This window comes from Ovis aries, chromosome 1 (genome assembly GCF_016772045.2).
Source record: "Ovis aries strain OAR_USU_Benz2616 breed Rambouillet chromosome 1, ARS-UI_Ramb_v3.0, whole genome shotgun sequence".
NCBI classification, from domain to species: Eukaryota; Metazoa; Chordata; class Mammalia; order Artiodactyla; family Bovidae; genus Ovis; species Ovis aries.
Genome location: NC_056054.1, coordinates 106260406 through 106287995, shown reverse-complemented (window position 1 = coordinate 106287995; position 27590 = coordinate 106260406). Strand labels below are relative to the sequence as shown.

Here is a 27590-nt window from a genome sequence, read left to right as displayed (position 1 = left end):
CTTTCTCTTATGTCATGCTTGACTGTCCAAGAAATTTTTCACATACACGTTTTTTGTTTAATAGGGAAAAGGGGAGCATTTGAATCATTCTATCCAGCAATCTGAAAGAGGCTCGGCTCAAACGGATGGGCCAAATGACCACTGTCGGACAAAGCAAAGTCATGCTCCTAGCTGTGAGCCCATCTGCCCAGATCCAGCTTAGCCTCAGCACGCTCGCCGCAGAGGCCACTGCTTGTTGTCTGGCAGCTGTGTCAATAAAGTTTCTCGCAAGGGCTCACCGAAGCCGGAAAGAGGCGAGGCTGCCCAGAGTTAGTTCTGGCAACTTCCCGGGAGGGAAAAAGAGTTTCGCGAGATTTGGTAGCGGCAGGCCACTGGCCCGCCACCTGCAGCTGCTATCGCGAGATTTGGCAGGCGGAGGAGGAGCTGTCGCGGTCAGCCGCCTCACAGCGATGGCGGCCGAGCAGGGCCGGCGGCGGTGGCGGCTGCGGCTACGGCCGGAGACAGCAGTGGTGGCAGTAGCGGTGGGTGGCCGGGGCCTGTGACCGGGAGCCGCCCCTGGGCCCGGGCATCATGAGCCAAGGCCCCCCCACAGGGGAGAGCAGCGAGCCCGAAGCAAAGGTCCTCCACACTAAGCGGCTTTACCGGTGAGAGGGGCCGCGGCGTGAGTGCAGCCGCCAAGGGAAGTGGGGGACAGCGAGAGGCGGGGCCTCCCGGACGGGCGGGCTCCGGTGCCGCGCAGGGGTATGGATGAGGGAAGAGGGTGCAATTTTGGAGGGAGCAAAGGGGGCGGGGCCGCGTAACCCGGGATTGAGCTGAAAGAAGGAATTGGGTGGGTGGGAGGTTGGGAGGGAAGCACGTGGAGGGAATCTCTTCTGCAGTGGGCTTGGGACGGGCACCGAGCTTTACGGATTTGGGGTAAGAAGGTGGAAATTGGGCACTGCGGGGGTTGAGAAGGTGAGGGTGGGGTTACAGATGGGAGGAAAAACCCGGAAGGGAATAGTGCTTAGAACCCTGTAAGGATTTACAGGGAAGAGCCCTGGACTGAAATCAAGAGAGGTCTTTGCTTTGCCGTTCACTGTGTGACCTTGGGCCTTAGTCTTCTCATCCTTAAAAGGAGAGATCTGGATTTGATAGGCATTTAGGTCTCTTAGCGCTCCAAGTTTTGGGAATCTGAATGAAAATAAAGAGGCTGTAAGATTATTTGTGTTAGACTGGAAGGGAGGTGAAGGACTTTGAGTCCAGAGTTTTCGTAGGTCATCGGAGCCCATTTCCAGGCATCTGGGGACTCCTGAGCCCTGCTTTCCTTCCAGCCTCATGACTGCAGTTTCTTGCCAGGCAACTCCATTCCTGGTTTCTCATTTCCACAGTGCCACTCAGGCTTCTTAACATCTTCATTCAGCCTTTCAGCCCTCTGTTGGGAACAGGCCGGGGTGAACATTTCCCGCTGAGTGGAGGATATTTTTGTGTGGGGCAGCTAGAACATGGGTTCTGGATGTGGATCAAAAATAGAATGACACATAGAGACCAAATTGAGTTTTCCACTTTCTACTAGGAAGTTAAGAGTTTGGGGTTTTCATTTGGCTAAGGCTCTGAAACCAGAGGTGTTTGCATGAGAAGACTACCGTCAGAGCCACGGGCCCCATCTTGGCAGTGAAAGAGTCAAGAGCATGCTGTCTTTTCCTCCCTTGTGTAGGCATCCTGCCTGGTCTGGCTTCCTAAGCCAGGAGGCCAGGGGAGTATCGGCTGCTCCAAAAATAGAAATGTGATCCAAGCCCTCAGCCTCTGGGCTCCCACTGTGGGCTGCCCCAAGCAGTCTCCAGGCGGGTGAAGAGACTGGGGTGGCACGTGTGCCTCGTCATGCTGCCGAGTGTCAGTGCTGCCTGTCAGACAGAGCGTGGGCAGTGTCTGCGAGATTCCTCACTTGTCTCCAGTTTTCGGAAATGGCTTTGGTCATCCTTCTTATCATTCTCAAATCTTGTTTTTTCTCAAGCCACTGCCCTCACAGAACTGACTGGCTTAAGCTGATATGTTTGCATATCAGCATGTGGCTTACATGTATGCACAGGGGTCTCTCTGCCGGTGATTGTGCATTGTTAGCATTGGGTAGGGTGGAAATTTGAGGCAGCACATCTCTTTCTGTCGTTTATTATAGCAGTGGTGATTGGTGGGAAGAACTGGGGGAAGAAGGTTTGATTTCTCGGCCCAAGGTAAATATGTTGTCGGGCTATGAAATTGGCATTGGAGCTTCTGTAAATTTGGGAAATTCCCACAGTCTGTTTATAGAAATGAAATTCTGAAATCTTTGAAACCCCTCCGAAAAGGCAGCTGGAAAAGCGATGCTGAAAGGGATGTAAGCACCAATTATTAATAATTAGGCAAATTTTAACAACTTAAAAAATTTTTTTAAACATGTTTTTCTTTTTTAACACTGTGCTTCACCTAAGATTATAGTAGTAAATGAGACACAAGACTGGTTGTTGCAGTTTTTGTTCTAAATGAGATTACAGTTTAATGGAGGAGCTTATGGTCTGATGGGAAATGTAGAAGAAAGTGTGGAGTCCTCTGAGGTTTAAGAGTTTGCAATTAGAACTCCCTGGAGTAGTGGTTACTAACCTTTTTGAACTGAGAATCTTAAGGAAGGCTGTGGAGCCTGTCCATGAAAACAACGCCCTCCCACCCCACCACCCCAGATCTGTGCATGGCCCTTTCCTGGGGACTAAACTGGCATATCACTGATGGCAGCCTGGTGCTGCCTTTGGCATTGAGGGCCTGGCTGGCTAAAAGAGCTTGTCTTCCATCTCTCGGCAGCCCAGGAGGTGTTTGGAGAAATGCTGGGCTCTTAAGATTGTCTTTGAGAAGGCCTTGATTACCATCCCGCCCACTCAGCTGGGTGTTGGTGATCACTTCCCAAGTACAGGACAGCTTTTAGGGGTACCAACTGAGCCACCACAAGATGCTAGCCTGCTGTGGCCCACTTTTTCCTGGCCCAGGAGCACATTTCAGTATTCTGAATCAGTTTTGGACTATTTTAGGAATTGTAACTCACTATTTTTCGGTTGTTTTGTGTCCAAGAGCAGTGCCTGATTCATCTGTTCTCACAGCTGCTGTCTGTCATCCTCTGGGTTTTTCCCTTCCAGAGATGATACTTACTTAGGTACCTCTTGGCCATCCATTGCAGAGTTGCCCTGAACTTTTCTCTTAAGGCCTGGAATATCCTCCTCAGGATGAAGACCGATACTTACTAAACACTTATTGTGTACAAGGCATTGTTATGAATGCTTTATGTATTAATTAATTTAACCTGCACAAAATAAATGATGTTACTAAACCCATTTTATAGATGAGAGAACTGAGATAAAGAAGTTAAATACCTGACCCAGGACTGTATAGCTGGTAGGAAGTAGAGCTAGGATTTGAACCCAGGCCGTCTGATTCTAGAGACTATACTCTATATTAAAACAACTGTTTCCTTCAGCAGAATCCAGGAGACCTTAAGAACTTCAGGGACACTCTCATTTCCCTTTCTCTTACCCCATTATTGCAGAATGGAATTTTATGTTAGGAATGCTTTTCCTTTATGTCTGATAATAAGTCAGCCTTTTAATAATAATAATTCATTTCACCAATATATATATCAAATGCTCACTATATACCAATGCTGTATTTAAATTATTTCATTTGCTCTTCACAACAGCCCTTTGAGGTAACTACTCTTGTCTCCATTTTTATAAATTGGTAACTAAGCCTTAAAGAGGTTAGGTCATTTCACCCAAAATTATAGAGTTAGTAAGACACAGCCAGATTCAAACCCTAGATTTTCTGCCTGGCATCAGAGCCTGTGCTCTTTCCATTGAGAGAGCCTGCCTTCCCATGTCAGAGTTTTTCTACCTTGGCAGTGTTGACAGCATGACAGTTGTGATGGTGGACTGTCCCAGGTATTGTGGGGTGTCTAGCAGCACACACTAAATGCCAGTAGCAGCGCCTCTCCTTCCCCTCCCCAGGGTTGTGACAATCAAAAATGTCTTCAGCATTGCCAGACATCTTCTGAGGGGGCGGTTGTATCAAGATGGAGGCTCTGTTCATCGTGTTTTGAATGGAGCTCAACCTGCAGCCATTTGGTTTCCCTGCCCCTAATTCTGTAGCTTTTCCTATGAGATTAGTATATGGACCAGATGCGTGGCTCAAGGGCTGTTTGCCTATAATTCCCTGCAGGGCTGTGGTGGAGGCTGTGCATCGACTTGACCTCATCCTTTGCAACAAAACCGCTTATCAAGAAGTGTTCAAACCGGAGAACATTAGCCTGAGGAACAAGTAAGCTGAGACTCTATAACCTACACATCCTTAGAGTTTCTCTTTTCCTCTCCCCCTGAAACTCTGTCATACATATACATGTTCTCTCTTACCTCCTGACTTCATGGTACGTAAATGGTCTGTGACATCTCTGGCCTTCCTAAGAGGGAGAGGGGATCCCTCACGTTCTGCAGCTTCTGTATGTAACAGACTGGTGCCATTAGAGTGGTGTTTGAGTTGGGGGAATTGACTGTACTGCATAAGGAAGGAAAGAAAGAGGTACAGAGGCCGAGTGGAAAGGAGAGAACAGTGCAAGGGAAGAAGGTGAAGACTGAAGATTCTTACTGCTCCCGCCTGTATCTTTTGGGGCTCCACTGCCTTCTAGGACTGCTTGTCTTGTGTCCTACTGAGTGAGCCTGGATGTCTAATGGGAGACACAGACGTCTGTCAGTTGGGGTGTTGGCAGGTGCCTTCTTGCCCTCAGTTCTTGTGTCCCCCATGAAGGGATGGCCAGTCCCTCTCATGCTTCTCTACATCCTCATAGGCTGCGTGAGCTCTGCGTCAAGCTTATGTTCCTGCACCCGGTGGACTATGGGAGGAAGGCTGAGGAGCTACTGTGGAGAAAGGTATACTACGAAGTTATCCAGCTTATCAAGACTAACAAAAAGGTAAGTGGAGGGCTTCTCTGGTGGCTCAGACAGTAAATCGGCCTGCAGTGCAGGAGACCTGGGTTGGATCCCTGAGTTGGGAAGAGTCCCCTGGAGAAAGGAATGGTTACCCACTCTAGTATTCTGGCCTAGAGAATTCCATGGACAGAGGAGCCTGGCAGACTACAGTCCGTGGGGTCAAAAAGAGTCAGACACAATTGAGCAACTTTTGCTTTTCAAGAGGAGGTCGTAGAGCTTGGAAAGAAGTTGGTCTAAAGAGGGGAAGCTAAGGAATGAAAAGACAGCTAAGCAACTGGCCCAGAGCATGGCTGTAGGTAGGGATATCAAGGAAGAGATAGAAAGGAGGGAGGGAGTCATGTAGAATTAGGATTAGGAGAGGAGGGGAGCCTGACCCCAGGTAGGAGACCAGAGAAGGAGATCTAAGGGTATAGGGGTGACTCGTGAGTAAGAGGAGAGGTGGATAAAGTTCCAGACTTTATCTAGTTTCCAGAGCCAAAAAGATATGTTTATTTCTTCAGTGAGATAAATATGATTAGGGACAGGGGAGCAGAGCTCTGATCTTGCTGCCTAACTGGCCCCTTCTTTTTCCCTATCTCCAGCATATCCACAGCCGGAGTACCTTGGAATGTGCCTACAGGACGCACCTGGTTGCTGGGATCGGCTTCTACCAGCATCTCCTTCTCTACATCCAGTCTCACTACCAGCTGGAACTGCAGTGCTGCATCGACTGGACCCATGTCACCGACCCCCTCATAGGTCAGTGAGATCTGAAAGGTGGGCCGGAGGAGCGAGCTGGGTTGCTTCTACTTTGGCCTTCTTATCCCTCAGTAGCTATGTACCTTGTGACCCAGCCAAGCTGTGAAGATTCTAGAAGACATACAAATGCTTCATGAAATTTGGATTTAACCAAATAAGCATGTGAGTTGGGGTAAAGATCTTAAGGAAAGAGAGAGGCCTCTTTAGTTTGGGGTTATAGACTGGTGTAGAGCCAGTGGGAGGGATGGAATGATCTAGAGAAAGTTTGGCGCTGGAAGATGATATTGATAGCATTTTTTTCCTCCCAGTTGGATTTGACTGGCACTTTCTTTTAACTTTAGAGATTGTTTCCTAGTATTTGATGAAAGGATTAAAGTATTTAGAAATATTGGGAAAATCATGGTCAGCCTTTCAAGATAGTGCAGATCTCTTTTATTTTCTGAGGTACTGGAGCTGTGGTTTACCTCCTTCTCTAGTTGATGGTTTTCTCTTCAGTTGACTGTCCTTTGGAGCTCCTTCCCTCTTCCTGCTTCCTCCAACTCCCCTTGCTCTTCATACCTCCTGCCCTCCCCCAGCCCTCTTCCCCTCCCCTCACCAGCAGAAAGACATTCTGGGTCAGAGATGGAGCTTATGTCTGTGCCACTGTGTGGCAGCATTCTCTGATCAGAAGGCACTCTCCACTTGAAACACTTAAGAACAAAACAGTGGGGGGTTTCCTGGTGGTCTAGAGGTAAGGCCTCAGCACTTTCACTGCCAGAACCCTGAGTTCGGTCTCTGGTCAGGGAACTAAGAGCCTGCAAGCTGCACGGCCAAAAATAGAGCAAGGTTAACCCAAGACAGAATTCACAGGTGTCAAATGAGGTTGACAGGAGGGTCCGTAGCCTGAGTGAGGATAACGAACCCTTATCTCAAAGAATTAATTCCCCAAACAACTTTATCTCCTTATAGATACTTCTCATTCAGCCAACTCAGCAATGCCTCTATAGTAAATATCGGGAAGGGCTTCTCAGAGTGGGAGTTGCTCACCTAGGAGAGTGTCTGCAAAATGGAAGGGATACGTGGATGGTCTCTGGAGCCAGGTTACCATTTGGATCCCAACTCTGTCACTTACCTGTTACGTGACTTTGATTTCTTTACCTGTAAAATGGAAGTAATAAGAGTAACTACTCCTTGGGGTTGCTTTGAGGATCACTTCAGTTGGCCTTGTGGTACACTTAGATCAGTACCTAGCACATAGAACTGCCTCCCAAATAGCTGAAGCTCTTTGCAGTCCCAGGGCTGCCTGGGTAAGGGGAGAGGCGAGAGCCCAGGCGACTGTGCTCTGGCCACCACCTGTCCTCAGCCCAGACAAGGCTCCTCCACAGAGAGGCTCTTCAGCAGGCTGCCTTCTCCATGAGCTCCTCCGCCAGGCGGAAGCCAGGAGCATTTCCTTTGCCCTCATCCATATGCCATTCTTCCTGGGCAAGTTTCCCATCTTTACCCAAACCTTTTACCTTTAGGTGGGGAGTGGCTCCCCAAGGCACCCACAACTATACTTACACTTGACTTCACTTCTTCTTCCTTTCTATTAACCTTCCTGTGATGACCTTTCACATGACCTTTCCCCAGGCAGCTGTCCTAGGTTGAGGACCCTAGACCATCTCTTCCAGTTCCTTCCTGTCCAGTGAATGACGCCTACCCAGGAGCCTCTGTGTCCCTACCTCTGTCCACCTGTGAGCCTGTGTCTTGGATGGGCGTCATCTCTGCCCCATAAGGCTGGGCTCCAAAACTAGACCTGGATTCTTGATCTCCATTCTCCACCTAGGAAAGGTGTTTTCCAGAGGTAAGGTCAGAGGAATGGGCTTATAAACCTCTCTCTCTCTCTCTCTCAGGATGCAAGAAGCCAGTGTCTGCCTCAGGGAAGGAGATGGATTGGGCACAGATGGCATGCCACCGATGTCTAGTGTACCTGGGGGATTTGTGTAAGAATCAGAACCTTTCGTTTTTCTCTGTTTTGGGCTCCAGGACAGGCTCCAGCCGTTCAGATTGTTGGTCCCACCCTTTAAGCGACTGGAGGGCAGGAGGAGGAGTTTGAGCTCTGATAACTTTTCCCCTCCAGTCTGTTCAGTGTTTCTTTCTCTTCACTGTTCTTCCATGAGTCAAAGGATGAGTGAATGCAAGAAGAAGGGAAAAATGTCTTTGTGCTTTAAGAAAGTCAGGATGATAACCTGGTTTTAGTAGTAAGTTTGGAAGGTTTTAATTTGATGTCCCTCTCTTTTGGAGTTTTCTTTTCATACATTCCTAGGGGAATTACGGTTAGACCTCAGGGAGGACTTACCTACCTGAAGTATGTTTCTCAGAATGGAAAAGGACTCCTGCTCTATGCCCCCTGAGTCACTAATCTTGATGGATAAAGACCTCTAGTCCTATTAGGCTCCTGGTGTGTGGCCTTTGGATGCATTCTCTGTAGTAGACCTGAGGCGCCTCTCCCTGCCCTTACCCCACTCCTGCACCCTTTACAGGTAGGGGCCACAGGGAGAATCGGGCTTCCCAGGCAGTAAAGGATCCGTCTGACCGCGCAAGAGATACAGGAGGCATGGATTCAGTTCCTGTGTCGAGAAGGGAGGAGAAAATGGCAACCCACTCCAGTATTCTTTTCTGGAAAATTTCCATAGACAGAGGAGCCTGGTGGGCTGTAGTCCATAGGGTTGAAAAAAGTAGAACATGAGTGAGCAGACACAGGCGTGTGTGGACACACACATACACAGAATCAGCTGTTTCACAGTAGATTGACCTAGTGTCATTAGTAATGTCTTCTCTCTAGAACTGAGCAGTTGAATTCCAGAACCAAATAAGAGAAGTTATTTCAAGCATTAATATATGCTGTAGCTCCCCTTCCTTGGGAAGAGATAATTAAGAAGAGCCTGTTTACAAACATTAAATATTCTTTACATTTTGGACCTACCAGCAAGGAAGAAAGAGTTGAACAATTTGCCCATAGTCATGTAGACTTCCAAATGTGCCAGAGACCCAGACAGCCTGCCTTCTAGCTCAGGTATCTTCCTCCCAGGCTCCTATTACAGCTCTCTAGAGTGGACTTCCAGACTAGGGGAGGTATTTTCTGAAGCATGGAATTACCATATTTCTTTTCTTCCTCCCCCTCTCTTACAGCACGGTATCAGAATGAACTAGCTGGCGTAGACACTGAGCTGCTAGCTGAGAGATTTTACTACCAAGCCCTGTCAGTAGCTCCTCAGATTGGTAAGTGGACCCCCCACTGGGGCCTCCCAACCCAGCAGCATTTTCTAAGAGGAAAACAGTGTTGAGATGGCGGGCAGGCATACTCACTTCCCCCTAGGTCCTCCTCACTCAGTTCTTTCATACTTCACCTTGGTTCTGAATTCTTTCCCAAGTAATGCACACTCAGAAGATGGTGGAAGAGGAAGAGAAATGGGAGAGTCTTGAACTAAGAGGGAAGGAGGCAGAAAAGAAGGGAAAGAAGACGGCTTCCTCATCTCTGGTGTCTGTAGAAAGAGGAGACTGTGCTTTAGCTGCCACTGTGGAGGCACAGTGAGGGAAGAGATGAGGCTAAATTACAGGGAGGGATGGGGACTAGCATGTCAGAAGGAGAGCTCAGAGGCAAGAGACTGAGCCGAGGTGAGAGGGTTCCAGGAACTGAGTCAGTGTTGGAAGAGCCGCAGCTGCTGTTGGAGTGGCACCCATCAATGCTGAATCCCTGAGGGCCAGGTGGGATTAGACTGACAGGACATGAGTCTGGAATCAGTGACCCTCTGCAGGAACAAGGTTAGCTGCTGATCTCCCGAGAGACCAGTGTCTCCTGCAGAGCCACTGTTCTCCACATGAGTTCTCTGATGCTTAGCATGGGTTGGGCCTGGCAGCTTTCGGTGAGTGTTGTGGCCACAGACTGTGTGACTCCTCTTTCTCTCCAGGAATGCCCTTCAACCAGCTGGGCACCCTTGCAGGCAGCAAGTACTATAATGTGGAAGCCATGTATTGCTACCTGCGCTGGTGAGTATTTGGCAGTTCTTTTCCCAGCTTTCACATCTGCCCAGTTCCTGCTTTGTTTTCTCTCTTTCCGTTCTCCCTTCTCTAGCTCCTGAGTAAGATAGATGGGAGAATGGTGAGATTAGGGTGCCCTCCTCAGGGACCCTGCTTCCTGGCAGCCCTGCTGCTTTTCGCACAGCCGCCTGGATTTGTAGGCACTTGGGCAGCTAATGTAGCTGTCTGCTATCATGAACTCTAACAGGATAGCTACCTTCCTGAAGAAAGAGATAAATTGGATAGAGTTGGTAAAATCATACCAAAGTAACCTCCGACAAGAACTTCAAAATTGTCTTATTTCTTAGAATTCAACAACAACAACAACAACAAAACACAATTTTTTCAGGGCACCCACAGTTGGTTAGACTTAGTTTACTAGGTCACCATAACCAAATGGACATGAGACTGACAGGTGAATGAGAAAGCCTTTGATTAAATTTTAGTGAGACATAAACTGCCAGGAAACTCACTGTTGCCACCTAATCAGGGCCAGAGTCTACTTGAGAAGCCAAATCATTCTCAGTAGTTACATAGTGAATTGGCTTTCAAAGCCCAAAGGGAGTAAGGTGGTCTTATAGGTTAAATGATAAACTACTGAAGTGTAAATTATGATACCTAATTCTGCCGTAGAATTCCAGGCTGTGGTCCTTGATTCACCTGGTCAAGGAAACCTATTTTCAGTATCAATAAATATTTGCCCTTATCTAGATCAGTACAGACTGGCCTCCCATCCACTGTATTTTTATTTTTATTTTTTAAAACTGAAGTATAGTTGATTTACAATGTTGGATTAGTTTCTGCTATACAACAAAGTGATTCGGTTATACATACCTTTTTAAAACTTTATGTTTGGTTGCTCTGGGTCTGTTGCCACGTGCAGGCTTTCCCTAGTCGCAGTGCCTGGACTGTTCGTTGCGGTGGCTTCTCCGGCTGTGGAGCACAGGCTCTCGGTGTGTGGGCTCAGTAGTTGCAGCCTGTGGGCTCAGTAGGCGTGACTCCTGGACCCTAGAGTGTGTGAGCTTCAGTAGTTGTGGCTCTCAGGCTCTCGGTGTGTGGGCTCCGCAGTTGTGGCACGGGGCGTACTTGCTCTGAAGCATGTGGAATCTTCCTGGACCAGGGATCACACCCCGTGTCCTCTGCGTTGGCAGGCAGATTGCTATCCACGGTACCACCAGGGAAGTCCGGTCTTACAGGCTTTTCCATCATGATTTACCACAGGATGGATGTTGAGTATAGTTGCCTGTGCTGCACAGCAGGACCTGTTTCTTCATTCTAGATGTATTAGTTTGCACCTGCTAACCCCAAACTCCAATCCACCCCTCCCCCGCCTTTCCGTGGGCAACCACAGTTCTGCTCTCCAGGTCTGTGAGTCTGTTTCTGTTTCATAGGTAAGTTCATCTGTGGCATATTTTAGACTCCACGTACAGGTGACATCCTGTGGTATTTGTCTTCTTCTGACTGACTTCACTCAGCATGGTCATCTCTGGTTCCCTCCATGTTGCTGCACATGGCATTATTTCGTTCTTTTTTATGGCTGAGTAGCAGGCCGTTACATAGCACAGTAGGCGTGCGCCTGTCTCCATTCGTCCAGCTGTAGATGGATGTTTACGTTGCTTCCATGACTCGGCTGTTGTAAACAGTGCTGCTACGGCTCCAGAGGTGAAGAACGCCCCTGCCAATGAAGGAGAAGTAAGAGATGTGGGTTTGATCCCTGGATCAACAAGATCCCCTGGAGAAAGGCATGACAACCCACTCCAGTATTCTTGCGTTTTTTTGGTGAATCCCACGGACAGAGGAACCTGGCAGACTACAGTGCGTAGGGTTCCGCAGAGTTAAGCCTAGCCAGAACAACCTAGTACGCGCACGTGAGCACAGGAGTGCATGTGTCTGCCTGAGTTATTGTCTGTCTGGGTATACACCCAGGAGTGGGATTGCAGGATCATAAGGCAACTCTGTTTTTAGTGTTTTGAGGAATCCTATACTATTTTCCATAATGGCTGCACCAGTTTACATTTCCACCAACAGTGTAACGGGGTTAGCTTTCTTCCACCTTCTCCCGCATTTATCATTTGTGTGTTTATTCTTCCATATGATTACCAGGTTTCTGACCTCCCATTGCGTCTTTCCCATTCCTTGTATGCCTTCCAGGGAATGCCCCCTTACTTGTCCTGGATCCCGTATCACATTCGTAATTATGATTTAGGGTGAGTCACTTGCAAAGAGAGCCATGTACCTCCAGGTTTGGGAGGTGCCCACTAAGGTCCTCTACTGTGCTTAAACAATTCTGTCTCATGTTTCGTGGGCTGGGCACTTGCCTAGGCTCAGTCTGGGTGTCCTGGTGGCACTGTCTAGGGTCAGGCAGTGGTGTTCGGCTGCTCTGGTGTCTGATGTGTCTGGAGAACTGGCTTATCTGGACCCCCTTCCCTCTCCTTTTAGTCTTGGGGCCTCTCCATGTGGTGTCTTCCTCAAGGTAGATGGACTTCTTACATCGTGGCTCAGGACTCCCAACAGCGAATAATGACCCAAGAAACCTGAAACTAGGGTCCGCCCGTCTCTTACGGCCTGGGCCTGGAAACTGGTGGCGTCACTGCCACAGTGCTTTCTCGGCCACAGCGTTTCAGTGGCCGTGGTCTCCCACCCCCGCCCCCTGCCAGGGTTGAAAGGAAGGTGACGTAGAACCCACTTCTCAGTGGGAGGCATATAAGAAAGTTTATAGCTGTATTTAATTCACCTCTAATGTGTATTTCTTCTTTTCTATACCTTGCTTTTTATAGTTAAAAGATGTATCAGGGACTTCCCTGGTGGTCCAGTGACACAGAATCAACCTCTATTTGGGGAACTAAGATCCCACATGCCGTGGGGCATGACCAGAGGAAAAAAATAAAATAATAAAAAATTTAAAAAGACATTTTAAAAAGTATGGCATGCTGTTAGTCTTTGTGGTGGGGCAGATTGGGCTGGAGATGGGGCTGCACTGTGTTCAGCTGCGTGGCCTTTGCACTATACTCGACCTCTCGGGCTTCATCCCCTTGTCTATAATGGGCAGTAGTAGGGTGCAGTGCCTGACAGTGGGGTGCTCAGTACATATTTGCATTTGGGTGAATATTGTGAAGATTGACGAGAATAGAATACGTAAACATCCTTAATGCTTGTTAGATGCCGCCTGTTAAGTGCTCTGCTTTTAAAAAGATGAAAAGTAGTGTATTTCAGCAATGGTGACTAAGTTATGTTTGTAACATTGAATGGGATTAATTGTCCCATATCTGGATGCAGAGGAGATACAGATGTCATCATTACTCTGATTAATCTGAAAGTTGTATGTGTGTGTTTTTGTTAGGAAAGATAGTTCTCACCCTCAGTCTGTACGTGAAAGAGGCGGCTGGGGGCCGCCTGTATCTACTAGAAACAGTGCTCCTGGGACATCCCAGATGGCCCAGTGGCTGAGACTCCACACTTAATGCAGGGGTCCCTGCTCGGGGAACTAGATCTCACACGCCACAACTAAGACCTGGCACAGCCAAGTACAGAAACAAATATTTAAAAGAAAAGCAGTGCTTTCTAAATCCCTGGGAGACTGATGCTTCCCCTCTCCTCCTCTGCCAAGACTCAGTAGCTCACCTCTGTCTCCTTCAGCATTCAGTCGGAAGTGTCCTTTGAGGGGGCCTATGGAAACCTCAAGCGGCTGTATGACAAGGCAGCGAAAATGTACCACCAGCTGAAGAAGTGTGAGACTCGGAAACTCTCTCCCAGCAAGAAGCGGTGAGTGGGGCCTGTGGGAAGAGGGGGGTCTTCTGCAGTTTGTACAGTAGGACCACAGGGACTCTGGAGCTGTTCGCCATCTACCTTGGGCTCCTCTCATTTCAGATGTAAAGACATTAAGAGGTTGCTGGTGAACTTTATGTATCTGCAAAGCCTCCTGCAGCCCAAAAGCAGGTGAGTAGAAGAGAGTGTGAGCAAGAACTGTGTCCTGGGAGCCCCATCCACAGCGGCTTCTTTATGGCAGGGGACTTGGAGAGGAGGGAGTGGGCTGGTGAATTCTGTCTCTCGATTGGAAATTCTTTAGCTGGTTAGTCCTTTCTCGGCATCCCTCACTGTCTCACCCTAGGTTCCATGCCCATTCTCTGGGTGGCTCACCCTCTGGCAGATTGGGCGCTTACTGGAAGTTGAAGGAATGGCCGAATGGGAAGCCCACCCACATCCCTTCCACTGTATGTGTGCCCTTCCCGTGTTATTCTGTCTGCTTTAGAGATCAGCCAGCACTGAGTCCCCCTCCTCCTCTCTGAAGTCTCCCTTGTAGGATCCCATAGTATTTTCTCTGAATCCTGAACTCCCAGCTCTTTGTGCCTGCCCCAGCCCCCATCACTGACCTCCCATTACTCCTGCGCTTCCACAGCTCCGTGGACTCAGAGCTGACGTCCCTTTGCCAGTCAGTCCTGGAGGACTTCAACCTCTGTCTCTTCTACCTGCCCTCCTCACCCAACCTCAGCCTGGCCAGTGAGGATGAGGAGGAGTATGAGAGTGGATATGCTTTCCTCCCGGACCTTCTCATCTTTCAGATGGTCATCATCTGCCTTATGGGGGTGCACAGCTTGAAGAGAGCAGGTAACTCTCCCTGCGTCCCTCTTTTCTCTCCCCCTGGCTTCTGGGATCCTCACTGCCCTTTTCTGCAGCTCCTTACCCGTAAAGTCGCTCCCACAAGTCGCCCCTTCACTACCTGCGGCGCTGGCTGGCTGTGGGAGAGAGCCCTGAAGGAGCTCCTCGTGAACAGACAAGGGCAGCAGCCTGGTCCCACGCCCTCCACCCTCCCACACCCACAGACGCACACAGCCTTGTCTGGGACCTAGGCAGACAGAGTGGTTGAGATGCTTAACTGTTGATCCAGACGGAATTCGGACTTGGTGGCGCTTGGGGAGGGGCCTGCGTGAGCCCGTCAGAGCTGGGGAGGATGAGGTGGGACAAGAGGAAGCAGCTGGCACATTCCACATTACAGGATGGGAGAGCAGAGACCTGAGAAATCTGTTTTTACCTTAGAGAAAGTTTTTAGAGGTGATTAAATCCTTGGGAGAGTTGAGAACAGGTGAGATGGGGTTGGAATCAGTGGTGCTTCCTACTCTCCAGGCCTCAGCCCCTAACACTGGCTTCCCTGGGTTTAGGGTCCAAGCAGTACAGTGCAGCCATCGCCTTCACCCTGGCCCTCTTCTCCCACCTCGTCAATCACGTCAACATCCGGCTGCAGGCTGAGCTGGAAGAGGGCGAGAATCCCGTCCCGGCATTCCAGAGTGATGGCGCAGGTGCAGGGATGGGGGAGGCTGTGGCTGTGGAACGGTCAGCATGGGGTGTGGGGATCATGGGAGGGGGACATAGGTGTGGTGGGGTGAGGGGGCTGTCAACACCTGCCGGTGTCCCAGTGCTGACCATCCTCTTTCCGCAGATGAACTGGAGTCCAAGGAACCCTTGGAGAAGGAGGAGGAGCCGGGTCCTGAGCCGCCTCCTGTAGTACCTCCAGAGGGTGAGGTCAGAAAGAGTCGGAAGTTCTCCCGCCTCTCCTGCCTCCGCCGCCGCCGCCACCCGCCCAAAGCAGGTGATGACAGTGACCTGAGTGAAGGCTTTGACTCGGACTCAAGCCATGACTCGGCCCGGGCCAGTGAGGGCTCGGACAGTGGCTCCGACAAGAGTCTTGAAGGTGGAGGAACAGCTTTTGACGCTGAGACAGATTCAGAAATGAACAGTCAGGAGTCCCGATCAGACCTGGAAGATATGGAGGATGAGGATGGGACACGGTCCCCAGCCCTGGAGCCATCTCGGGCCAGGTCAGAGGCTCCTGAATCCCTCAATGGCCCTCTGGGCCCCAGCGAGGCCAGCATTGCTAGCAATCTACAAGCCATGTCCACCCAGATGTTCCAGACCAAACGCTGCTTCCGACTGGCCCCCACCTTCAGCAACCTGCTCCTCCAGCCCACCACCGAAGCAGCCGCCTCGGCCAGCCTCAGGCGCTGTGTCAACGGGGATGTGGACAGGCCTTCAGAGCCAGGTGCGTGGGCCTCTGTCCACACCTCTGTACTGTCAGCACTTACCTGAGAGAGGCTGCTCTTGTCTCTGAGTACTTCTCATCCCTACCCTTGCTGCCTGGCTTCCAGCCTCTGCCTATAGTGTGGCCCAGGAGCTTTTCCCTGGGGATCCCCTCTCCTGCTCACTTCCTCATTCTCAACTCCCAGCTGATTTTGTGGTCCCATTCCCACCTTGCCCTATGGGTTTGGGGCTTTCCTCCCCATACAACACTGTAGCAATAACTTCTCCTGTGCTGTCCCAGGTCCTGCCAGGGCTCCTGGAAACTAGAAAAACCAGCACCCACTAGGAGGGCAGGTGGCTTAGAACAAGGCGTTTCTCCTGAGGGCCTTCCCCTGAGGTGCAGAGGGAGCATCTGGTCAGTGGTGGCGAGCGTCTGTGGCGTCTACACTGTGCAAGCACTGGGCTGCACTTTTTAGGGTCTTGGCCTATGTAACTTTCCTGGCAGTCTTTTTTTCTTACGAGTTTGTTGTTGTTGTTTAGCTTTTTTGGCCACACCTTGTGACATGTGGGATCTTAGTTCCCTGACCGAGGATGGAACCCATGCCTCCTACATTGGAAGCACTGAGTCTTTACCACTGGACCCCCAGGGAAATTCCCACTGCAGTCTTGTGGTGGGAGAGTCAGCATCCCTCTTCTAAATGCTGTCCTGCTAAGCTGCTGTGCAGTGCTCCTTTATCCCGGAACATGCTTTCCCTCCCTTGCTCTGAGTGTGTTGCTTGGCTGATTCTCACTCGCCCTCTAGATTTTGGCTTATACGTACTTGGTCTGGGAGTCCTCCAAGGGCCGGCTTCCTGTGGTCTCCTGTAGCTCCTACACCTCCACAGCTTCCAGCGCTTTCCCATTCAAGTGATGCTGTCCATTGGCTTGTACGTGTGCCCACCAGTACCACGAGCCTTTTGAGGGCAGGGCAGTCCGTGTTTTGTCTGTTGCTGAATCCCCATTACCAAATGCAGGGCTTGGCACAGTGCTGGGACTTAGGAACCACTGAATGAGTAGAAAAACGCGGAAGCTGACGCTCAGAGGGGGAGTGTGGCCTGCGTCGTGTTCCAACCTGCAGGCTTGCAGAGCCGGGAGCTGAAGTAGTGTTGAATTCTGTACCCTTTGTCACCCTACCAGTGGCTCCTTTCCGACTGCCTGCCCTGCCTTTCGCACAGAATGAGCACATCGTAGGTGTCAGTTGAGCGAGTAGCTGTAGATCTCACAAATTAGCTCGTATTTTAAAAGGCACGAGGCTCTTGGCTTAAAAGCACTCAGTGGGCCTAGAGAAGTCAGGCTGGAGTCGCATTCCTCTCTTTTCACATCAGAATTCTTCAGAAGAGTCCAGGCAGGTGGGCGCGTGCCCCTCTCAGAGAGCCGAAGTCTGTTGCCGGGTGTCTGCTAGTTGCTCATCCCAGTTCTCTGTCTCCCACTCCCAGCCTCTGAAGAGGGCTCGGAGTCGGAGGGAAGCGAGTCCAGTGGGCGCTCCTTTCGGAATGAGCGGAGCATCCAGGAGAAGCTGCAGGTCTTGATGGCCGAAGGCCTGCTCCCTGCCGTGAAAGTCTTCCTGGACTGGCTGCGGACCAACCCCGACCTCATCATTGTGTGTGCGCAGGTGCGTCACTCCACACCCACTGCCCCCTTTAGCTCTCAGGGTGTGAGGGGGGGCTGGGCCAGCCACAGTGGGGCGTGGGAATCCCCTCAGCTGGGCTGGGAAAGACAAAAGTTATCGTGAAGCACCTGTTCTGCGCTGGCTCCTAGTGCTTTTTACAGGCCAGGCTTAGGCGTGACCATTGCCCTCAGAGCCTGTGGCCTGGGCTGGGACGCAAGTCCTGTGGACTGGGAAAGTGAGAGAGCTGCTTTTCGGCTTTGTGTCCCCAGCGCTAGGCGTAATGCCGGCTGTAGTGAGTAATGTTGGTGAAAATACATGTTCAAGGGCTAACTCTGGCAGGTGAACATCAGCACCCAGAGAAAAGAGAGGGCGAAGCGTGGCAACAGGCGAGATGGGACTAGGCGGTGGCGGGGTGCACAGACGAGGTGCAGCTGCTACGGGCAAGGGAATGGCTTAAGAGAGTTCTGCAGCTGGAGTGAGCAGTGTCAGAGGTGGGCTCCCATGCAGGCTGGCGGGGTTGATGGCGGCCTTCTCCTTCCCTTCTCAGGTTCAGAGTCTTCATCTCAAGCCTCTGGTGTTCTGAGGCTTTTCCTCAGTGTGGTTTTATTCCAGAAGCAGACCTGCCTGCTGTGGAAGACCCTTTTCCCTGTCGGTCACCGTCTTCCCTCGAAGAGAGAGTTTAGGTCAGGGCCAGGCACACCCTGCGACGTGTGCTTGTGCCTGACGACAGCTAGTTAGTCACTGTTAGTCATCGAGGGTGGTGTAGTGAAGATGGCGGCTCAGGCTGCTTCCCCAGAGAGCTGGCCCAGCGCGTGCACCTGGAGGGCTGAAAGGAGGAGTTTGTGCTAGACAGAGAGACACTTCTTCAGTGCTGTAGCTTTTTCCACTACCACGAACCAGAGAGCTGTTCTGTGGTTTCACACCTTGCCTTTTCACGAAGCCTTCACTGCTGATGAAGTCCACTGAAGCATCAGGGTTCCCCTTCTCCATTCCTTCCTGTTTTCCAAGTCCCCTGTAAGCCCCACTTGTGTTCATTTTTTTCTCAACGCTTCTAGGCACGTAACCATAGCCCCAGACCTCCCAGATCCAGTGCTTTTCTTGTTCACTGCCAGCCTCCAGCCCTGCCCCAGCTAAAGGCTTCCTCTTCTGTCTCTCTCTCAAGAGCTCTCAAAGTCTGTGGAACCGCCTGTCTGTGTTGCTGAACCTGTTGCCAGCTGCTGGCGAACTCCAAGAATCTGGTGAGTGAGTCCCTGGCACTGCCCTCCCTTCCCCTCTCCCTCGCTGGCCCACGGACTCCCCCACCCCCATCCTGGTAACCTGGTGCTTAGGGTAAGGAGGTTAATGCGATTCACTGCGTCACCTCCCTAACACACAGCAGTCATTGTGGTCTGGGCTTCTCTCGTTCCCTGCCCCAACGCTGCCCCACTGTGGGCAGGTGGCCTGGGCCACCAGGGAGTGTGCTTGCAGAGCGGTTCCAGCCCTTCCAGTTCTGGTCTCTTAAAGCTCTGCCTGATGGCCCTCTGGACCATCTCTCCTTTCTTCGCATCTTTCCCCACCTTCTGTCCAAGGAGTATATCCTGCCCGGGAGTTCCCAATGGGAAGCACTGTGTCCCTCTGACTGGGGGCTCCCACAGCGCAGGGGTCTCATGTGTCCTGTTTTCTCCCCAGGCCTGGCCCTGTGTGCTGAGGTCCAGGAGCTTCTTGAAGGTTGTGAACTGCCTGACCTCCCATCTAGCCTGCTGCTCCCAGAGGACACGGCACTTCGAAACCTGCCTCCCCTCCGGGCGGCCCACAGACGCTTTAGCTTTGATACAGCTCGGCTCTTGCTCAGCACCTTAGAGGAGGTGAGGCTGTCACTCCCCGTGCCACAGGCTTTGTCTTTGAAGACTCGGTAACAAAGCAGGAGCTCAGGCTGGGGGTGGGGGTGGGGGGCAGGTTGGCGCCCCTTCCATCCAGACACCGAGCATGTCCCTGGCTGCAGGTCTGAGTCCTTTTTCACTCAGTGAACCATCTGGGCTTCCTGTCACTCTTGGAAGGGTGTCCATCCAGTGTCTCCCCTTGTAGAACAAGCCATCTTCCCCTCCCCCCACCTTTTGGAGAGGACAAAACAAGTAAATTTCTAGGGCTTTAAAATCTCTGTTGCTGTCTTTTCTCTTCTGAGCCCAGCCTCCTCTAAGCTGACTAGCAAACAGAGAAAGTTGGAGCTGGAAGGGAATGTGCTGCCCATTTAGTCCAGTGACTTTCACCCTTGAATCTGTGTCACCACATGGGCCGTCTGGGGGCAGCAGAGGGAAGCCAAGTGGACTGGCGTACCAGCACCATGCACACAGGCGCACACACACACACAGCACACACAGCCCCTTTGGCTTCTCCTTCTCCAGCCAGAGCAGGTTGGCTTTATACTCTGTTTTATATTTTAGCACTTAGATTAAGATTTTTGTTTGGTTGGGAGAGAAGGGTTTTGCTGACCAAGAACACAAGTGGAAATGGTGACGTAGTTTGTCTTCTCGCTGTACACGTTAGGATCGGGCCCTAGAGGAGAGAGATGCGTGAGAACCCAGGTCTCGTGTCTCCAGCAGGTGGCCTTGTCGCTCTCTCTCTCCTCCGCCCTGAGTCCTGCTTCCCCAGTCCTCAGAGTCTCCTCCCCCTACGTGATCACTCTCTTTCTGGTAGCTACAGGTCTGGGCCTCGCTGCTCCTCTTCTCCCTTCACCCCAAGCCTTTGCAGGGAGCCCGTGTTGCTGAGGGGGCTGGACTGGCGGAGGGCGGGGAGGGGAGGAGGAAGGAGCCTGGGCGGGGGCAGGTGAGCCTGGAGGACCCTGCTCAGCCAGGCTGGCTCCCGTGTCTCCACAGACAGTCGTGCGGATCTGCTGCATACGCAGCTTTGGCCACTTCGTTGCCCGCCTGCAAGGCAGTATCCTGCAGTTCAACGCAGAGGTCGGCATCTTTGTCAGCATCGCCCAGTCTGAGCAGGAGAGCCTGCTGCAGCAGGCCCAGGCCCAGTTCCGCATGGTGAGTCAGGCTGCCCCTCCCTGTCCGCTCTGCTCCCACGGGCTCACTGAGAAACCATGGCCAGAGGCTCAGGCATCCTGGGGCCTTTGACTGAAGAACCTGGTTGCTGGGGTCAGGGCAAGGGAGACCGAGCCTAGGGGGACCAGAGGGCAGGCAGAGAACTAGGGCAGATAGGGGGTGAGAGGGGCTGTGAGCAGGGGCAGCCTGGCACCGCCGCTGTGTCTAGACTGACTGCGGGATGAGGGCCATTTCTGTCACCCCCCAGTCTGAATTGAACAAGTCACTTAACCTTGCTAAGCCTGTTTCCTCACCAGTTACATAGGAATAGTAGAATCAGCGTTACGGGGTTGTGGTGACTAAGGCGTGGTAGTGAATGTCACGCACTTTGCATGTTGTGTTATGCAGTGTGTGTGTGCTCAGCAGATGCTCCTTGACTGAGGTTCTTGCATCAAACACCATGCAGGAACCTCCCATCCCACAGGAGCCCCAGGGTAGGAGGCGGCCTGTGTGACTTCTTTTCCATTCAGTCATTCATTCTACAGATACTCACTGAGAATCTGCTTTGTATCAGTAGTCTAGGCCTGGGGGTTACAGCTGTGACGAGACAGGCCCGTGTCTTGTGGCACTGATGCTTTGTGAGCAGCCGTCCGGGCTCTGCAGTGGGGCCTGCACAGCCCGGGCGTGTTGTCCTCCCCCGGCTCAGTGGCACCGGCACATTTGGGGTGGTGGTGTCTGGCGCAGCAAACACAGCCCGTGTGTCTTGGCGAGCCCAGGAGTTCTTCCTCATCTCAAGCCAGTCTCCTCCCCCATGTTCTTCCTTTCCCCAACCATAGGCTCCCCCACCTCTGAGCACCCCCTTCCTGCAGATGGGAAGGAGCACTGGCTCCCCAGAAACTCCCTTCCTTGCTGTGTTAAAAGCAAGCACATTTTGTTAAAAACTAACCTTTTGTGTTAAGACTTTTATTCCTATTCCATGGGGGGAAACAAGGGGGGTTACAAAAATAATTATGGGGAAGTTACACAGCATCAGAAAATGTAGAGTGTTTTGCAGGCATTTCCTTTGGCCTAGAACTCCTGAAGACTCCTCCTGGGGGGCGGGGAATACTTGAGAGCCCCTCTGGTGTGCTGCTGGACACCACAGGCCACTCTGGAGCCAGGCCACACTGCCTGCTGGGACTGCATCCTGCTCCATGCGAGGCAGGGTTTCCACCCCGAGGGGCTCAGCCCCCAGGGGTGGCAGCAGTGCACTCCTTGTCATATTGCCACCTCCCGTCACTTACCGAGTTTTCCATGTGCAGCGCTGCCTTGCACGTGACATCTCAGGTGCTTGCATCCTCATTTATAGGCAAGGAAGCACAGGATGTCAGGGGGAGGTATGGGCGGCTGAGCCAGGGCCCTGGGATCGGAAGGCCTGGCTCCTGTCCTTGTTCTGAGCTGCTCTGGGAGCTCAGCTTCTCCACAGGCCAGGGGGCCGCTGCTCCTGCTCTCCAGGCTCTAGTGTCTGCTTGGGTTAGGGATCCCCTCGTTCCCCATCTCCCGGTCTCCTGGCCCCCTTCTTTCCTTCTCTACCGGCGTTTCTCAAAGGGGACACTCTGGAGGGGAAAGAGGTGGACACTTCCTACCGATAGTATAATTACCAAAACTAAGAAATTAGGATTGGTGCAGCACTATTAACTACAAGCTTTATTCAGATTTCAGTAGTTTTCCTACAAATCTCTTTTTTTTCCCCATGAGGATCCCACGTTACATTTGATTATTAACGTCTCCTCAGTCTTTCCTTGTCTTTTATGATCTTGACACGTCTAAAGAGTACTGGTCAGCTGCTCTGTGGAGTGACCCTCACGTGGCTTTGTCTGGCATCTTCTCATGATCAGGAGGAGGCTTACATCCCAGGTTACTATTTTAAATCCTCACTCTGATGATGCCAGTTTGTTCATCAAAGAGTCTTTAGTGGTTCCCCATGTCTTCTAGGATAAGTCCCCATCCTTAATTTCATCTTTAGACCATGTTCATCTAGAAGACAAAGGAAGACCATCGCAGGCTTCTAGTCAGGGCCCTGGTGGACCACAGATGGTTTTCGAAAGATTTCCTTGGTTGTCAGCAGAGAAAATGGGTTGGAGGCAGAGAGCAGAAAGAAGGTGGTTTTAATAGTCAAGGTGGGGGGTACTGGCTTAGGCCAGGGTTATGCTTTGAAAATAGAAGGATGCAAAGGGATGTGAGTGACTTTTCTTTTTTTTTTTTAAGGAGGTACAGTCGACAGGACTGGGAGGCTGATAACTTCTGGGGCTGAGAGAGAGGAAAAAGTTGAAGCTGGTTAGCTTTCTGACTTGACAGATGGTGGTTTATTTAGCAAGCTGGGGAACATGGGAGGATTAGAAGCAGCTTTGGAGAAGCAGATTGGGCTGTTGAGTAGGCAGTTGGGTACATACATCTCGAACTCAGGAGTGGTGAGGTCTGGGCTGCAACTGTAGATTTTGGAAGAAGTCTGCAAGTGGATGGCGACAGAAAGTGAAGGGTTCGTGTTCCCTGGAATGGATGGTGTTCCCTGGGAGGAGGGGCGGATGAGGCGGGCAGAGGTGAGACCAGACAGGTGCTGGCCCTGCCTTTTCCCCCTGGGGGTGAGCGCTGCTCACGGGAGGTGTTCGGAGTGCACCAGAGTGGCATTTTGGCTCCCACGCCTACCTTCCCCTCACTTAGCGGGAGCGATAGAGAGTTGACTTATATAAGGCTGTACCTATTTCAGACCCGATCCCTGTTGGAGTTCTTGATCCCTGGAGAAAGGAATATTCCCCCAATGCTTTGTCCCAAGCTTAACACCTGTCTCTTTCTCCCCTTTGTAGGCACAGGAGGAAGCTCGGCGGAACAGGCTGATGAGAGACATGGCCCAGCTACGACTTCAGGTAGGAAGCCAGGGCCCAGCACTGCTTCTGCTCTTGATCCGTTGCCGCCTGAAGCCCCCGCTCCGCCCGCTGTGGCCCTCCATCTGGCCCTGACTACCCTCACGGCCTCACAGACTGCCCTCCACTGCTGGCTCATCACTGAGCCTTTGTGCTCCCCTTCCGCTTTCACTCCTCTTCTCCCTCTCTCCCTCCTAACCCGTGCTCCCAGCTGCGTTTCCTCCGAAGCCCTTCGTAGAGATGGCAGCAGGAGGAGTCCCGTGAGAGCCTTGGGACGCCTTCCACCCCCGCCCAGCCCACACGCAGCGCCCCGCCCCGACCCCGCCTTCTCTCAACAGCTCGAGGTCTCTCAGCTGGAAGGGAGCCTGCAGCAGCCCAAGGCACAGTCAGCAATGTCTCCCTACCTCGTCCCCGACACCCAGGCCCTCTGCCACCACCTCCCTGTCATCCGCCAGCTGGCCACCAGTGGCCGCTTCATCGTCATCATCCCGAGGACAGGTGAGTGTCTTGGAGAGGTCGGGGCACATGGCTGAAAGAGAATCTGGCTGGGGGTCGAGAGACCCTTACTTGGCCCCAGTTCACACACAGTGGCCTGGGTCAAGTCCAGCCACCTCTCTCAACTTCGGTCATGTCATCTGTGAAGGGGGCATGACCATCTCTGTCAAACCCTGACTCACAAGGAGGTTGGGAGAAGCAGGTGAGAAAACGTGAGAGAAAGCAGTTGGTAAGCTGCCAGGTGCATTGTTGGCAGGAGGTCAGTCAGGCCTTAGGGCTCCTGGGGGCTGCAGTGTGTCCTGGAGCGAGCGCGGGTGCTTCTGCAGAGCCCACGTCACAGCAGCCGGGGCTCATCTGTTTTGTCCTCCCCCACCCTCACCGTGTCCGCCAGTGATCGATGGCCTGGATTTGCTGAAGAAGGAGCACCCCGGGGCCCGGGATGGGATCCGATATCTGGAGGCAGAGTTTAAAAAAGGGAACAGGTGAGTGCAGGCCTGGCTGGACCTGTCCTGAGCCCAGGTCAGCACAGACGCCTGTGTGTTCCTTGTGTAAGACACATGCTCGTGGTCCCTGCTCACAGTTGGCTCACGGCCTGGGGAAGGAGGACGAGGATATAATTATTAGTCGGGGGTTAGGTGCTGAAATGAACAATGATTGGAGGAGCCAGGAGCCCTGTTGGGGAGCACTGGCCTGCTGTCCATCTGCCTCTGGGGCAAACATGGCATCAGTGTCAGTGGGGAGAGGGGAGCAAGCCCCCAACTCAAGCCTTGGGCGCTTTTGCAGGAGTTTCTCCTGCTTTAGGTGATCAGGTTGACCAGGGGCTTCCCACAGTTCAGGGGGGTTGGGTGGCAGCATATAGGTGCTCAGCCCAGCACAGGCCCTTCTGCCTTTGGGGCCAGAAGAGGACTAGGCACTGGGTGTTGGGAGGAGGGAGAAAGCTCCCTGCTGTCTGCTGGCTGGCCCACCCTCCTCTGCATCTGCCCTTGCCTGGCCAGGAAGCCACACAAAGCCCTCTTGTTTGGACCTTGTCTCCAGAAGTACTGACTTGAAAAGCATCTGCTGCTTCTCCCCACCCAGCTCCTCCCCAGGGAGGAACCAAAGAAGTGATGTTATCAGGAGGAGGAACAAGCAGGGCTCAACAGCTGGGGAGCCACTTAGAATGGCTCCAGATGGACCTGCGACGTGGGAGACGCCCCTTCCCCTCCCGTGACACGGGGTCTCTGCCACAAGGGCCCACTTTGTGTGAGCTGGGCACCCCCCCACCCCTGCCCCTACCCCTGCCACTCTCCCGTCTCCCTGCAGGTACATTCGCTGCCAGAGAGAGGCAGGGAAGAGCTTCGAGCGGCATAAGCTGAAGAGGCAGGATGCCGATGCCTGGTAACATTTCTGTCTGCACCCCTGGAACCCCAGATACGCTGCCTGCCCTGCTCCTCTGCGGGCATGCCCCAGGAGAGAGAGACAGGGCCAGGGAATCCAGGCACAGGCAGCAGGACCAGCCTGGGGCCAGGCGCCTCTGTGGCTCTCACCCTAGAGGGAGTGAGAAGTCACCCCAGCTCTGGAGGCCCTGTGGCCCTGAGGCCCTTGGGTGCAGGGCCCTCCCTCACCGTATCTTTGCGTGGTTCCTGGAGCTCATCCTCCAGGCCAGCTCCCAGAACCCACTGCTCCGAGCTGCCTGCTAGCTCTTGCTGTCTCCTGGGCCCCTCCCCATCCCAGCTTCCCCTCTGCCCTGGGGATCTGGTATTCAGGTTGTGCTAATGCTGGGACTTGGCCCTCCTTCCCCCTCCCCTCCCCACTCCAGGACACTCTATAAGATCCTGGACAGCTGCAAACAGCTGACTCTGGCCCAGGGGGCAGGTGAGGAGGACCCGAGCGGCATGGTGACCATCATCACAGGCCTTCCACTGGATAACCCTAGCACGCTCTCAGGCCCTATGCAGGTGGGTCACGGGCTGATGTTCGGGGAAGAGGTACCGGAGTCGACTCCCTCAGACCAGACAGCTGTCCTTTTCCTCTTCCACCACCCCTTCCCCAGCCCCTCAACGGCTTGACCCATAATTTAGGAGGTCAGGCCCTCCTCCATCTGTCCTTCCCCCAATTCCACAGGCAGCCTTGCAGGCCGCTGCACATGCCAGTGTGGACATCAAGAATGTTCTGGACTTCTACAAGCAATGGAAGGAGATTGGCTGAAGCTGAGCCCCAGGCCCTGCAGCGGGGCTGACTCCAGATCTCTCCTGCCCTCCCTGGCAGCCAGGACCACCACCTGTAGTCACCCCACCACACGCAGACTCACGCACGCACACAGGAAGGAAGCCCAGCTGCACACGGGCTGCAGGGAGGGCCCAGGAGCCAGCTGGGAGGGCGGGGTCCCCCTGTTGCCAAGACGACGTCAGGAAAGCAAGGAAAGTGCTCGGAGCAGGAGAGGCCTGCAGGCCCCTAGCCAGCCTTCCTGCCTCAGCCCCCTGCTTTCCCCAGGGGCAGGCGGCAGGTGCGGTGTCTGTTTCATTGGAGTGGTTCCTGGACCTCTGAGGGGAAGGGACAGCAGAAGGGGCCCTTCCTCACCCCAGGACGCAGGGTGGGTGGTGCCAGGAGTTGGGGCCCTCGGGGCCTGGGGCAGAGTTGGGTAACACCGGGTGTCTGGGTGGTTCTCTGCAGACCCTTCCTCTCCTCAAGGACCGTCTGCCCCTCTCATCCCCCTTTGCAGGGACAGGCAGCTCTGGAGCCCTGGGGACTCATAAGGAAGAGGGGCCTGGGGCTGCTGGCACCGACAGCAGGGCAGGGCTTGGATCCCCTCCTGCTGCGGGGGCCGCACACCGCTGCCCCACTTGTTCCCTGTCTCCCCTCTTCTAGCTTCCAGTGCAGGGAGCAGGCCTGCAGCAGCTGCAGGCAGTCGGGCCTGTGTGCCAGGGAGGGCTCCTGTGCCCACCAGCCCCCGGTCACTGCGCGTTGTGCTCTGGGCTGGGACAGAGTGGGGCGCCAGTAAGAGGAGAGCGGTGCAGAGTTTGAGGCCACCACCCTGCTTACTATCGAGGAAGAGGCCTGAACTCGGATGGGCAGCAGAAAGGAGAGGCCCCTTGAAGTTGTCTGGCTGGGCGCCCTCTGCCCTAGCATGCTTCCCTACTTCTGTTCTTCCCCAGGACTGAAGGCCTAGGGGAGCCAAGCATGGGGCTAGCTTGTGGAGAGCCAAGGCAAGTGTGAGAGCAGAGATCATGAATAGCTCAGGGCTGTGAGTGGAGCCACGGGAGCGGGCCTGCATGAGGGAGGCTTTGGCCAGGATTGCCTCGGCCCCTCCCACCTCGGGCTGCACATGTACCGTGGGCTGGGGGTTGAGGGTTGGGAGTCTCAGCTCTGCTGTCCCCCACCCCAGCGCTAGCCCAGCTTCCCAGGCTGTTCTCAGGGGACAGCAGGCTTCCTGCATCCTTCCTCTAAGAAGGCAAGTCTGGGACAGCCTAGGGGGAGTGGGGTCACTCCCACTTCCAGTCCCTGGCAGAGACTTGAGACTAAAGCATCACTTAATAAAGACCCCCTGAAGCCCTCCCTGCCTCCCGGTGCCTTTCTGTACAGTTTCACTGGGACATGGGAAAGATTACAGGCTGAAATGGCAGTTTGAAAAGGTTTCTATGATGTGGCCCAGTTGAAGCAAGAAACCAGCAGTTGAAGCACAAACTCCAGAAGCAGTTTTGACAGCTGTGAAGTTCATTGACTGCATTGAGCTGGTGCCTTCACAAGGGCGACCTGTTAGTCGCTCAGTCATGTCCACTTCTTGTGACTTCATGGA

At 52.9% G+C, this 27590-nt stretch overlaps 1 protein-coding gene across 4 annotated transcripts; it reads left to right on the top strand.

The window, feature by feature from the left end:
• Positions 1-409: 409 nt before the first annotated feature.
• SMG5 (SMG5 nonsense mediated mRNA decay factor) lies at positions 410-27347 on the top strand. Of its 4 annotated transcripts, none has more exons than XM_004002609.5 (22): positions 410-644; positions 4213-4311; positions 4835-4958; positions 5558-5714; positions 7586-7675; positions 8865-8954; positions 9644-9722; positions 13389-13514; positions 13620-13688; positions 14149-14357; positions 14909-15046; positions 15187-15786; positions 17240-17415; positions 18575-18650; positions 19081-19256; positions 20265-20423; positions 23264-23323; positions 23659-23818; positions 24207-24297; positions 25118-25192; positions 25614-25752; positions 25919-27347. In XM_004002609.5, the coding sequence occupies exons 1-22, from the start codon at positions 571-573 to the stop codon at positions 26000-26002; spliced, it is 3051 nt and encodes a 1016-aa protein (XP_004002658.1). In that variant the 5' UTR covers positions 410-570; the 3' UTR covers positions 26003-27347. The 4 variants fall into 4 exon arrangements, with proteins under 4 accessions (XP_004002658.1, XP_042111336.1, XP_012038573.1 ...); XM_012183183.4 differs by lacking the exon at positions 410-644 and adding an exon at positions 686-915; XM_042255402.2 differs by lacking the exons at positions 25118-25192; positions 25614-25752; positions 25919-27347 and adding an exon at positions 24893-25110.
• The last annotated feature ends 243 nt before the right edge of the window (positions 27348-27590 follow it).

Bases quoted from the DNA above. Each gene is read 5' to 3' on its own strand.
- SMG5 (XM_004002609.5), top strand. From the start codon at position 571: ATGAGCCAAGGCCCCCCCACAGGGGAGAGCAGCGAGCCCGAAGCAAAG. The intron at 19,257-20,264 runs GTGAGGCTGTCA...GTGTCTCCACAG, and splicing joins TGCTCAGCACCTTAGAGGAG to ACAGTCGTGCGGATCTGCTG. The intron at 25,193-25,613 runs GTAACATTTCTG...TCCCCACTCCAG, and splicing joins AGGCAGGATGCCGATGCCTG to GACACTCTATAAGATCCTGG.